We start from the raw sequence: 13,694 nt of genomic DNA, 5'->3' as shown, positions 1-13,694 counted from the left end.
TAGGTTTAGTTGTTTTTTTGCTCCAAATAAACAAGTCTCGAGTCCATACTCAAGTCCTGTCAATAGTACATGCAGTTACATTATATCTTTATGGTACGGTACAACATCATACTTGTACTCTCAAAAATTAAATATAAAAAATTCTTGAACTCGAGCATCAGCAAAACCCGGTTTAAACTTGATCAAAAATAACCTGGAACTTCAATCAAGTTGTTCCCACCAACGACCATTGGGAGGGCAATAATACTAGTATTAGTTTGCAGATATTTTTCAAGTGAATACTCAATATCACTTTCAACACTCAACAACCCGAGTTGACTACAAAATGATGAAAAAGCTTTAAATAAATACAAATAAAAGTTTATTCAACAAGCTAAGAAGTTGACAGGTTCAAGATCAAGATCAAGAAGATGTATCAGTCAGCTTAAGAAACATGAATTCAAACCTTTTTCATGGACTTGGACCTTAGGCCATGCATTCGATTCAAACAAATAAACAGGTGACGAGATGATAAAATTTCATTGATGGATGCCACATGGAAAGTTTTCATCCTACTTCTGATACTCATCTCCCTGAATTTCTCCATATCTTCTGGTTCGACGGATATCATAAATTCGATTCGAAGTGTTAGAGATGGTGAGACCATTGTTTCATCCGGTGGAATGTTTGAACTGGGATTCTTTAGCCCTGGCAATTCCAGGAATCGTTGCGTGGGTATATGGTACTATGGAATCCAGGTTAAAACAATAGTTTGGGTGGCAAACAGAGAAAGTCCACTCACAAATCAGGAAGGTGTCTTGAAGGTTACCAAGCCAGGCGTTTTAGTCCTTGCCAATGACACTGGTGGCACTGTATGGTCATCCAACAGATCAAAATCTGCGCAGACGCCGGTTGCACAGTTGTTGGATTCTGGGAACCTTGTTGTGAAAGACGCTGATGCTGATGATACGGAAGAGAATTATCTCTGGCAGAGTTTCGATTATCCAACTGATACATATCTACCAGGTATGAAGTTTGGGAGGAATTTTGTAACTGGTATAGAGGTGTACCTTGCAGCGTGGAAGGCCAATGATGATCCAGCTCCAGGAGAGTTTACGCATCACTTGGAACTTACAGGATATCCGCAAATAGTCTTGCGAAGAAATACCTTGGAAATCACTAGATTTGGACCTTGGAATGGCATTTACTTTAGTGGATTTCCAGACGTAAGAGGGAACCCCGTGTATTCTTTGAATTTTGTGATGGATAAGAATGGGGTGTACTATCAAGAGAAGCTCATCGACATGCTAGTTGTTCGGAGGCTTACGTTGAATTCAAGTGGAGTTTTACAGAGGCTTACATGGGTAAATCGAACACAGACGTGGGAAGTTTATATGAATAGACCAGCAGATAATTGTGATAGTTATAGCCTTTGTGGTGCGTATGGGATATGTTATATTCAAAAATTTCCAGCATGCAGTTGTCTGGAAAGATTTGTGCCAAAAGATTCAGAAGGTTGGATTAAAACAGACTGGTCGAATGGATGCATTCGAAAGACAAACTTGAGTTGCCAAGGGGATGGATTTATAAAGTACTCGAGGGTCAAACTACCAGATGCCCGAAATACATGGTTCAACGAGAATATGACGCTTAAAGAATGTGAAGTGGAATGCTTAAAGAATTGCTCCTGTATGGCTTACACACAGTTAAATATAAGCAAAGGGAGTGGATGTCTTCTGTGGTTTGGCGACTTGGTAGATATCAGATCTCTGAGTGCAGATGGACAAGATATCTACATCAGAATGGCATCATCTGAAATAGGTAAGAATTCATATCAAACATACAAATAATGCTCACTATCTGCTGATCTTTAGCAGATACTATATTTCTTTACTTTAAGATATCCTGTTGTATGACTTGATTCTCGAAAAATATAGAAATGAAGAATCTGATATAGCCTATGTTTCGACAGAAAAACTTGGGAGTGACGGATAAGTTTTAAAAGGCTATCCTACTTTGAAAACTAGTCTTTTTTATTTATGCAACTACTTTCATAGAGTCCCAAATAGTTGAAAACTTTTAGAATATAATGTTATAGCGTGCTCAAAATCATAAAAAACATAAGAGGCAGTGCAATGGATTGTATCATACAACTTAGAACCTCCAATATGTTAAACTTTTGTCAGAGTCTGTTACTCGAAGATGTTAATTTTGTTAGAACTTGTAAGACGTTTTTGAAGCTAACAAAGTTGTTAAATCTGAATGAGCTGTTTATTATTTAACAAAAGAAATCTCTTATGATTTGAAAGCAAAAATCATTATTATCATCACCACAGTGCAAGCATTAGTTCGTAACTACTGTCATCTATATTGCAGAGTCTGGAGTAATGAAGAGAAGAATACTTATCGCGAGTTTATCATCAGTGATGGGAATGATTCTTCTGGCTCTGAGCCTCATCCTGTATATTCGAAAAACGAATAAAGATTCAATGACAGGTGAAGAAGGTGAGGCAAAAAAGTGGTGTCTCGTGCTTAACAACTATGAAAAGAGAGTAATAAAAGTTCTTAACGTCATCGAGATAAAAAAGCACATTCAGTCATTTCTTGTGATAAATTCTACATCATCATGTTTTATGTAGGAGGAGAACACAACGAAAGTAAACACAAGGAGTCAGAGCTACCTTTATTCAAATTACCTATAATTCTCAAAGCTACTAATTGCTTTTCCATCGAAAACAAGCTTGGGGAAGGAGGTTTTGGACCTGTTTATAAGGTAAAATTTCCCAGACTCAGACATGTAAAAAAATTTAGGGAAAAAAAAGATTCATAGAATAAGTTCGTTTTTAAGTCATGGTTTGCTTGAAAAACCAAAAAGATAATGGTATAGCTATTCTCATTTGATCAAACATGGGTAATGGTGACCTTCACATCCGCATATTCTGATCTTAGGGAATGCTCGAAGGGGGACAAGAAATTGCTGTGAAATGTTTATCGAGAACCTCTACTCAAGGGTTTGATGAATTCAAGAATGAAGTCATCTTTATTGCCAAACTTCAGCACCGAAATCTGGTGCGGCTTCTAGGATGCTGCATTCAAAAAGACGAAAATATGTTGATATACGAATACATGCCAAACAAAAGTCTGGACATGATTTTATTTGGTGAGTATCATACTTGTATATATACTAGTCGTTGAGAAATTCACAGTGCATTTGGAGCAGCGATACATCATTAAGCTTACGAGAAATTTGAAACTCAATGAACTAAAATTGTCTAACCAACAGTGACATGATACTGCATTTTCATTGCTAGATGAAACAATAGGTGATTCGCTAGATTGGCCAAAACGTTTCCATATCATCAATGGAATAGCCAGGGGACTTTTGTATCTTCATCAAGATTCCAGATTGAGGATTATTCACCGAGATCTCAAAGCCAGCAACATATTGCTGGATTCAGACATGAACCCAAAGATTTCGGACTTTGGAACAGCTAGAAGTTTCGGAGGCAGTGAGACTGAAGCTAAGACATGCCGAGTTGTGGGGACATAGTATGAGAATCTTTATAGTTTGAATATATTTTTCTTTCCATTCTTGTCACACCAGTTTCTGATAAACACCCAATTTGCAGTGGCTACATGTCTCCAGAGTACGCAGTTGATGGGATCTTCTCTGTCAAATCAGACGTATTTAGCTTTGGGGTACTAATCCTAGAAATAGTGAGTGGGAAGAAAAACAGAGGATTTTCACACAAAGATCATCATCTGAACCTTATCGGACATGTAAGTTGTGTCTCCATTAGTCAGCAAACAACTCCTATCAATATTATATTTATTGAAAGAAGTCTTGAAATTGTGATCAGGCATGGACCCTTTACAAAGAAGGAAGATCACATGAAGTAGCGGAAGCCTCTCTACATCAAGACTTGGCTCAAGTGATAAGGTCGATCCATGTTGGTCTATTGTGCGTGCAGCAGAACCCTGAAGATAGACCAAGCATGTCCTCGGTAGTTTTGATGTTGGGTAACGAAGGCGTGTTACCGGAAGCTAAACAGCCTGGTTTCTACACAGAAAGAGTGCCCGTGGTTTCTCAAAATTCATCGACCACACAAGCAACAAATTCACCAAATAAACTCACCATCACCATTTTAGATCCCAGATAGGAAATATGTTATGTTGCTACATTATTGTTTGTGCACTTGTGTCATTTATATGTTGCATGTGTTTTTCGGCCTATCCGCCTGAAATGTCTCATCTCTCCATGTGCATTTAGATGGAGAAGTCAGAAATAGACTAGGGATCCAAACAAAATGAGCCGGCTCACAAGTTTTTTTCGTATCCGAAATTATGGAATTCGAGTTGAGCTCGACATGTTCGAATTTTTTTTTACCGAATTTGAACTTAAATTATTTTGTTTAATTGTTCGGGAACAATTGTATATAAAATAAGTTTTTTCAAGCAATTATGTTCAACCATCGAGTTAACTTGAGCAAAAAATATTTAACTAATTCAATTTTATTTGTTCACACCCCTAAAATAAACCCCACTTTTCTACTGAAACCCGATTCTGATCAAGAATATATTCTACCACTTTACCGAGTCCACGGTATTCCGATAACTTAAACTGGCATGACATCTATACAATGTAGATGACATTAGTGAAGCGAATATTTCTTTCTTTATTATATGATTATCTGCTACATCCCAAATTCTGAGATATGGTTTTGTTGATGTTATAACAAATTTAAGATGTTAGACTTCTGAGAAAACGAAGTCCTAGAATCTCAACATATCATAAGTCAAACTATTTTATTAATCAAATACAGAAACATTTGTATTATATCAAAGAAACATCTGGAATACATTTAAAATTTGCCTAAACTAACGGATAAATATACAACAGTGAAATAGAAAGAAACTGAATACATTTACTTTGTTCGGGAAAACTTGGCATATTGCCGATAATTAATTTGTAATCTATGTCACAATGCTTAAACAAACAAGAAAACCCAAATTTCAATTTTAAAAAGAACTGTTTTCTACAAGAAGAATCAAACACGTAAGGACAAGAAAATCACACAATCTGGAAAACATGAGAAATTAGAAAGAGATTTTACCCCAAATATACGTATGTTCAATTCTCGAACTTTTAGATTTTTGAAACTTGGTTTTTGATTTTACCCCAAACTGTGAAGATATCTTGGGAGTAACCAATCTTCTTGAAAGCCATTATCCTAATTATGCAACCACTGTTTTATGATAGACTGTCTTGAAAAATTCGGGCAAATGACTTGATTTACTAAATCCAGTGAAAAGGCTTGTTTTATGATCTAGCTTCAAGCTTTTTTTATATATTACTAAAAAGAAAAAGAGTGGGTATCATGTGAATCCGTCTAATCTGTGAGACGGGTTAACCCTAGTCATATTCACAATAAAAAGTAATACTCTTAGCATAAAAAATAATACTTTTTCATGGAAGACCCAAATAAGAGATCCGTCTCACAAATACAACCCGTGAGACCGTCTCACACAAGTTTTTGCCTACTAAAAAATACATACAACATTATTATTATTATTATTATTATTATTATTATTATTATTATTATTATTATTAAAACTAAACAATTATCACGTAATTATTTTCAATTTAGAAGAGTTGTTCGATTTAAAACATAAGTTTTGCTTAGATTTTTTCTATGTAAAATATGAAGTGATTTGAAGATGTTTTTAGCAGGATAAGAAGGATAATTACAGAATTAAATATTTTGGTGTCTTTTAAAGTAATTACAATAAAAATCTCAAACTTAATAATATAGTATAAATATAGTTATATTACATAGAGTGTGTGTTTTTTAATGGAACACATATATGTTCAATGATATAATATTGTTTATTTTGAACATAAATTCTAATATATTTGTTTTTGGTCTTTATCCAAAAAACCTTATATCAGCAAAGACATATTTTCATCTTATTAACATGTGATTTTCTTCATTCATCTTTAATGTGAGACATTTTGAATTCTCAATAATCATATCTTCAAATGAAGCATCACCAGTGTTCTCATGGTGGGATCTCCTCTTAAGTCAATATGCCCCTCTTTTCTACTTGGAAGATCGCACATTTCAATCGGGGTCACTCATCTCTACTGCGTTGAGAGCACATCTTATGTGAAATAATTGAAGCATCATCTACTTTGATCTCATCACTGATTTACTTAGAGCTCTCACTTCCTTAATTTAGTATATGAGGATTTCACCTACATGTCTCGATCTAGAGCCTGACTTTGTATCATTTATTGTACAACTGATCACACATATCTTCACAATAATATGATATTGTCTACTTTGAAAATAAGCTCTCATGGATTTGTATTTAGAATTTACTAAAAAAACTTCATACCAATAAAAATATCTTTTCATTTATTCACTCATGATCTTGTTCGTATATCTTCAATATGAGATTTTGGTTAAATTTTCAATATGATGGTTTGTATTTACATAAGTTTTTATCTTTATTATTTGTATAGATTCGATGTCATGTGATGGAGAACGTGTTAATGCTAATTGTATTGATGGGACAACATAGCTGAGAATTTTAAGACGTTGGACCTTGAGAAAAAACTTGATTTTACTGTTGAAGAATTCGGGCAAAGATTAGCTATTTGCCAAACTATTTAAAATATTGACGATGCATATTTACCATATTGTGAGTATGTACACACGAAAGATTTTAGTGTTCGAAGGGCAAAAAGCTTATTTTAGTGGTTCTAAATATCTTTATATTGAAGAATTTGAATGCTCATCTCAAGGAATAAAAGATGAAAAACAGAGTGTAAATAAAACTAAGCCTATGTATCAAAATTTAGAGAGAGAAAAAAACCAAGTGTAAGGCTAGACTCATAATTTGGAGGAATAAAATGAAATATGGAGAGTAACAATTTTTGAGATCGAACATAATCATGAAATAATTGATAAAAGTGAAAGATATTTGTTTAGGTCGAATCATAAAGTTTAATATGCTCAAGGTGAAACTTTAAAAGCGATGTCAGTGGCCAGGATAGAACTTTCAAGCGTGTTGTCATATATGGAAAAAGAGTCGCAAAGGATATAGAATTTATGTTTAATTAGAAAAAATGTATATAATTATCTTAATTTTATGAATAAGGGACACTCAATTGTTGAAAATGGTGATGCTTTTGAATTGGCATGTTATTTAAAAACTAAATCAAATAATGAAGATTTATTCTATTGGGATATCTAAATGGAGTTTAATTTTTTCTACGGAGATACTCGAGCTAGGATTGATTATGAATACTTTGGTGACATGCTTTCTTTGATACAATTTATCAGACTATGTTAGGAACAAACACGTGTTTAGAGAGATGATGAATAAACACTTTAAAATATTTTGCGATTAAAAGAGCTGCAATAACTTGTTCTTGAAATATTCAAAAATGAACCGAGCACCGAGAAATTAAATCAATGTTGGTTCTATAATCTTGCGAAAGAAACTCAAAATAATCTCTCAAATAATGGATTAATCATTTTGTAAAGCATTTAAAAATTTGCAAGTTGAAATAATAAAAAAGTTTGGTTGAAGCCATTAAACACTTGGTATGCAATATATTGGTATTTGAAGGCACATAAAATGATTCAACAACGCATCTTAAAAACGATAGCAATAAATAAATGCAATAAAGTAAGAAACACAACTTTGTTTGTGGATTTTCGGAGATAAAACTCTTATGTCATCCCTTCTTTCACTTAAGAAGGATTCACTAGAATACTTTGATTTATACAATCTTTTGTACAAATTCATTTTGACTTAAGAATTATCCGTTGCCTAATCGAAAACCCCAGCGCGCTCTCGATTGTAGTCCACAGCCTCAAATCCGTATGATGTTTAACGTCTTTTTTGTGAAGACTACAAACACAATATTTAATGTCTTTATGTGAATACTATCACCAAGCTATTCTTGAATCTCAACTCTCTTTTGTATGAGTGATTGTGTGTGAGGAAATTAATTCGTGACATTGTATTTATATATCAAATGCATCCTTACACAAGATAAAAGCTCTCGTTAAGCTAATATATATTTAAAATTCTCTTCTTGGGTTTGCTCTCATTCTAACTTGTTTTTCTTGTATATATTATGTTCATGTTTTAAATCCACATCAAAGATTGTTGTTTGATCTTCAAAGTATTGTATTTATGGACTTCATTAATGATATTAACGTTTGAAACATGAATATGATCGTTTGGAAAAGTTTTGTATTGTTTCTGACATTGAAACAATCAGATTTGACTTTCTAACCACTTTTTGATATCGAGCTGGCGGATGGACTTTAGGAGCGGTCTATTAATATTTGAGCGGCTGGAATTTCGGAGCGGCCCGGTCGGATTTGAGCGGCTTGAATTTGAGCTACTGAATTTTGAGTCAAGTCAGGCTGGTCTATTCTCTTGGGTATAACTCTTGATTCGTTGATTTTACGGGCAAAGTGGTAAGCATATAAGTTGTAGTATCTTATCTTTCCATATAATCAAGAATAACTCAAGTTCGATTATATATGAAAGATATAAGCTCAAAATACTAGAACTACTCAATAAACAGTCCGATGAACGACTTAAAGTTTTGTGGTCGTGTGATTATAGAGCTTTATTAATTGATTTCTGAGCAAAGAGGTGAACATAAAACTTGTAGCATGTATTTTAGATTTGCATAGCATCAAGAATCACCCAATTTTGAGCTCATATGAGAAAGAATTACTCGAAAATACCGGAACTGTTCATATCTAGCTTTTTTTTGTGTTTATGACTTCTAGCCTAATTTTGAAACCACTATTTTGCTTAGGTAACATCCAAACTAGCACGATCGATCTGAAATATGAATTGTAAAAAATTGAGTTTTTTGTTCAGTCGTTTTTCTCATTGGTCATTTAGATCTATGAGATATAATTGAAATACTAAAGCTCGCCAGAGTATAGTCGTTTGCAAAATTTGAGTTTCAACTTCCAACTTGAGGTTGGAACTTCACATTTGAGCAAATATGTAGAAACTATGTTATATGGGAGGAAAATAACTAGAAACAATTTTTACAAATCAATGTCAAACTATGATGAATGCTATTGAATCAGCATTTCGTTGTTCAGGACATAGTTTTTGGCAATGAAACATTTCAAAAAATGCTCCTTCACATACGGGCCCATTTGAATGTCAATCAAGCATTTAAGGTCATGTTCTTGAAGTGTATGCAGTTTTGTAATTTTGAAGAAAGAGTTTGAAGGAGTGTGGACAAAAATGATTCATGATTTTGGTCTTGAAAACCATTTGTGGCTAAGGGGAATGTACAAAATACGTCGTAAATGGTCAACGACATTTAGTAACGATAAATTTTGTGATGAGCTTAAAGCTACTTCTAGAAGTGAATGCACAAACTCTATTTTGAAATATTGTGGAAAGAGAACTCTTACTCTATTTGAATCTGTAAAAAGATTCGAAGCAATTCAAAAACATATGCAGAAAAAAAAATGAAGAAGAATACAGTGCCGACATAAATTTCCAGCAATTTTAGTGAAAAATCATCCATTGCTAAAACATGTCACATTTGTTTACACACTCGAAATCTACAAAATAAAAGAATTGGTGAATTCTTTAGACATTGAGTTTGATCGTCTACGTACCTTCATTCATGGGAAATCCACTTAATTTTGCAATAAGATCATTTGGACAATCAATAAGATCATAGACGTCACTTTTGATGTTGAAACTAATAATCAAATGCACATGTCATTACTTTGAGACAATCAGAGTGTCGTATAGACATATTTCGATTATTCCCAAATGTATGAATGTGCATGAGATACCAAAAAAATACGTAAAAATGTGATGGTTGAAACAATTAGAAATAGAGTACAATGTGGTGAAAATTTTAGTATGAAATGTGAGTAGAATCAATGTTGTGTACATAAATCAAACGATGAAACTTTGTTATGATCTTGTTACGAAAAGCACGGTTTATGTTATCGCGAAAAAATTGATGAGAAGAGGGCTTCAAAGTCTTTTGACGGAGTTGAATGGTATGCTTGGGAAGTTGAAATGAGATGATTAGATTGTTGGTGACGATGATTGTGTGATAGATCAAATAGCCGTCTGCAATTCTACTTTTGTTACATCGAAGTAGATACATATGTGAAGTTGTATTGCCTTACTTTATGTGTCTGGATATTACTATGTCTATTCATATTTGAGTAGGTCTTTTGTGAGACGGTCTCACGAATTTTTATCTGTGAAATAGGTCAACCCTACCGATATTTACAATAAAAAGTAATACTCGTAGCATAACAAGTTATATTTTTTCATGGATGACCCAAATAAGATATATGTATCACAAAATACGATCTACAAGACCGTCTCACACAAGTTTTGCTTTCATATTTTGGTTTGGAACATATATATTGTTTTCACGATTATATCATGTTTGACTTTTGTCCACATTTGTAGTTTTTTGTAATATTATGGTGTAGTTTTTTGGGGGATAATTATAGCATTTATAAGGAATTTAAATATTTTTTTAGTAAGTGTGAATTCCAATAGTTTTAAAATTTTATCATATAAAGTATAGTTTTTAATTAAATCACCCAAAATTGAATCCTCCAGTTTTATAGGAACAACTTTGGTTAGGAAAAAGAGTAATTAATAATAAATAAAAATCAAAAATAAAAATAGGCTAATCACACCAACCACCTTTGTGAAAATCTAAAAGACATGAAACTTTCTAAAAAAAATTAATAGGCTAACATACCTTATTTTTTTAAAAAATGAAACACATTATACTCTTATATTATATAAATTCAATCACATTTACCCTGTCATAAGAGGTTTTATGTTTGGTTTTTAAAAATATGAAGTTTAACATACTGATAATTTTACATATCGTGTTTTTTGTTTTGTTTTGTTTTGTTTTTAACAAATAGTATAGATATAAATAACACAAATAAGAAATTTTTTTAAAAAAACGAGAAATTAAAAAGACCAAATCAACCATAGACTCTCGCTTACCACATGTATGTGGCAAAAACTCATGTGAGACGGTCTCACGGGTCTCTTATTTGGGTCATCAATAAAGAAAAAAATATTACTTTTTATGCTAAAATTATTAATTTTTATTGAGAATATCGGCAGGGTTGACCCGTCTCACATATAAAGATCCGTGAGACAATAAAATCACGTTATTTTTAATATAATGCGATACCAATGTAAAAAATGATCAACTCTTTTTAACCATTGAATTAAATATCCTTATTAATGAACCCCTCTAGTTTTTTTGGTCACACGGTATTGTTTTATCAACGGCTCCAACAAAGCTCCTCGTCGCCATGGAAGTAAAAGATGATAATGTGGCTTTGTTGCATTGGATCTTTGACCAATTCGTATGGCAAAGTCAGCGTAAAATTTGGGAGATTTTGATTTTTCAAAAAAGGAGAGGATGAATTCTTCTGCCACAACTACACACAACAAATAACATTAACATAAAATGAATCACAAAAACTTTTATAAGACGATGAAATGAGTTAATATTATGAGATATATTTTTTATTTGGATCACAGAAGAAAAAAAATATATTATTTTTATATCAAAAATATTATTTATTATTATAAATATGAGCATAGTTGACATGTCTCACGGATAAAGAATCTATGAGACTGTCTCACAAAAAACATACTAAAAATGACATAATCGTATTTTTGTGGGAAATGTCATAGTTGATTCATCTGTGAGATTATATCACAAAAGATCTAATAAAAATGATATAATCGTTTTTTCGTATTAGATTCAAATTCAAACCAGTAAAACCTTATAGATACAGCATATACATAATTTTTAACTATCCCATACCCTGAAGTTAATAATAGCTTACAAAAAAAGTGAAAAAAAATTATAACGTCGAAGGGAAAGGAGTTATAACTTCATTGACTAGAGAAGCAAACGATGATTGAGGCTAAAATAATTGGTAATGATGTATTTATTATATTTCAAGGTATAATATTTGACTTTCTAAACAAAATAACAACTCACGATGACCACGAGGCTATACCAACTTAAAAATAAAAGACAAAAACTTGTGTGAGACGGTCTCACGAGTTGATCTCTTATTTGAGTCATACATGAAAAATTATTATTTTTTATGCTAAAAGTATTACTTTTTATTGTGAATATCGATATGATTGACCCGTCTCACAGATAAAGATTCGTGAAACCGTCTCACAAAAGACATACTTAAAATAAAAATGTTGGAAATTATTAATTTATTATACAATTATTAAGATTTCTTGGAGAGGGTAGGTCAAATGCATTCCAATAATTGATATATTTAAAGAATAATTATAAATAAAAATGTGCTGATAGATTCAAATATTATATATAATTGGATAAAAATATCTGTATAATAATTTAAAGGAACTTAGTAAAAAAAAAATTCTAATGGACATTAATAGAAAAAAGAATGGAATAAAGGATTTATTTCAAATATTTTTTTTAGTGATTTTCAGTTCAATTATTTATAGTTATTAATACTGATTTTTTTTTTAAATATACTGATATTATTTTGATTCAACGAATAACAATTAATATTGTTTCAATAATTTCCGCGCCAGAGCGATAATTAATCAACGGAGAACGACAATGACTTTCGATTGAGATTTAGCATATATATAATATTTTTTAGTATGTCGTTAGACATTGCCGGCTCGAGAATTTTTTTTATTATATATAAAAATATTATATACGAACTGATAATTAAATATATGTGATTATCACAAATATCCAATATGCTATGTAAATATATTAAATTATAAAAATAACATATATAAACTAAAAAGAACGCAATGAATTAGCTCTCTACGTATAATCTCATGATCAAATAAAAATTATCAAAATAAAAAAACATGTTAATAATTTATTTTTATCACAAAACAAATAAAAATTATAATTTAAATATTAACATATACAAGAAATAATTATGATTGGATTGAGTAAAAATCAGTTTAAGAGCTAATTAAGCAAATTACGAGATTATAGAATCCCGGATACTAGAAATCAAATCAATTAAAAATAAAACATCAACCACAATATACAAACACATAAAAAAATTGCATTCAATAAAAAAACGATATGATATATGATTCACTCAATTTGATAAACATAAATCACATGAGTATAATAATTTAACAAAGAGATAGTTTTTTAAAAGAATCGAGGGGTTTTTTACGTAAAGAAATTAGGAACAAAAAATACGAAGAAAAAAAATTAACAACTATTTTAAATTTTCAACAAAAAAATTGAGATAACCACTAAAATTTTATAGATGTATATTCATGAAATGGATCAATCTGCTCAATACTTATAACGAAAAGTAATATTTATAAAGGTCGAGCCGGTGACCAGTCTCATAAAATTGATATATGAGACGATGTCATGTGAGTTTTTGTACATGTTTTTATGGTTTGTCTTTATTTATTATAGAAATAATTCTTTTTCTCCATTGAGCATGTGTCTTGTGACGTTTTCACATATTAATATTTGTGATACGAATCGATTCGAACCAAATTTGAAGTGAAAAATAATATTTTTAACTTAAAATTAGCTTTTTTCATGAGTTACGTTGAGTCAGATAAATGATCTGTCTCACAAAATTATTCTGGAAGACAATCCCCGA

The 13,694-nt window shown here is 31.6% G+C and overlaps 1 protein-coding gene and 2 long non-coding RNA genes across 7 annotated transcripts; 1 reads left to right on the top strand and 2 right to left on the bottom strand.

Annotated features, from left to right (window-relative positions):
- Positions 1-344: 344 nt before the first annotated feature.
- LOC140822749 (uncharacterized) lies at positions 345-1,223 on the bottom strand. The gene is made up of 3 exons (XR_012116022.1): positions 1,050-1,223; positions 782-939; positions 345-687 (listed from the first exon to the last, which is right to left on the bottom strand). It is a non-coding gene; the product is annotated as an uncharacterized lncRNA (long non-coding RNA).
- On the top strand, positions 525-4,347 carry LOC140822745 (G-type lectin S-receptor-like serine/threonine-protein kinase At4g27290). Its single transcript, XM_073183607.1, has 7 exons — positions 525-1,800; positions 2,356-2,484; positions 2,619-2,752; positions 2,929-3,139; positions 3,291-3,528; positions 3,609-3,759; positions 3,840-4,347. Exons 1-7 carry the CDS (start codon positions 525-527, stop codon positions 4,137-4,139), a joined length of 2,439 nt encoding a protein of 812 aa, XP_073039708.1. The 3' UTR covers positions 4,140-4,347.
- On the bottom strand, positions 1,583-5,293 carry LOC140822750 (uncharacterized). Of its 5 annotated transcripts, XR_012116024.1 has the most exons (6): positions 5,094-5,293; positions 4,115-4,233; positions 2,902-3,065; positions 2,676-2,741; positions 2,383-2,438; positions 1,583-1,791 (listed from the first exon to the last, which is right to left on the bottom strand). It is a non-coding gene; the product is annotated as an uncharacterized lncRNA (long non-coding RNA). The 5 variants fall into 5 exon arrangements; XR_012116023.1 differs by lacking the exon at positions 1,583-1,791 and having other exon boundaries at positions 2,301-2,438; XR_012116026.1 differs by lacking the exons at positions 1,583-1,791; positions 4,115-4,233 and having other exon boundaries at positions 2,301-2,438.
- Between the last annotated feature and the right edge of the window lie 8,401 nt (positions 5,294-13,694).

Source organism: Primulina eburnea, chromosome 2 (genome assembly GCF_022965805.1).
Source record: "Primulina eburnea isolate SZY01 chromosome 2, ASM2296580v1, whole genome shotgun sequence".
NCBI lineage: Eukaryota > Viridiplantae > Streptophyta > Magnoliopsida > Lamiales > Gesneriaceae > Primulina > Primulina eburnea.
This window is presented reverse-complemented; position numbering and strand designations above follow the sequence as displayed.

What these genes read in the sequence shown, in the direction of transcription:
- LOC140822745 (XM_073183607.1), top strand. Translation starts at nt 525, where the DNA reads ATGGATGCCACATGGAAAGTTTTCATCCTACTTCTGATACTCATCTCC. An exon ending in AATGGCATCATCTGAAATAG is followed by an intron (nt 1,801 to 2,355) that starts GTAAGAATTCAT and finishes TCTATATTGCAG; the next exon opens with AGTCTGGAGTAATGAAGAGA. An exon ending in TGCCGAGTTGTGGGGACATA is followed by an intron (nt 3,529 to 3,608) that starts GTATGAGAATCT and finishes CCCAATTTGCAG; the next exon opens with TGGCTACATGTCTCCAGAGT.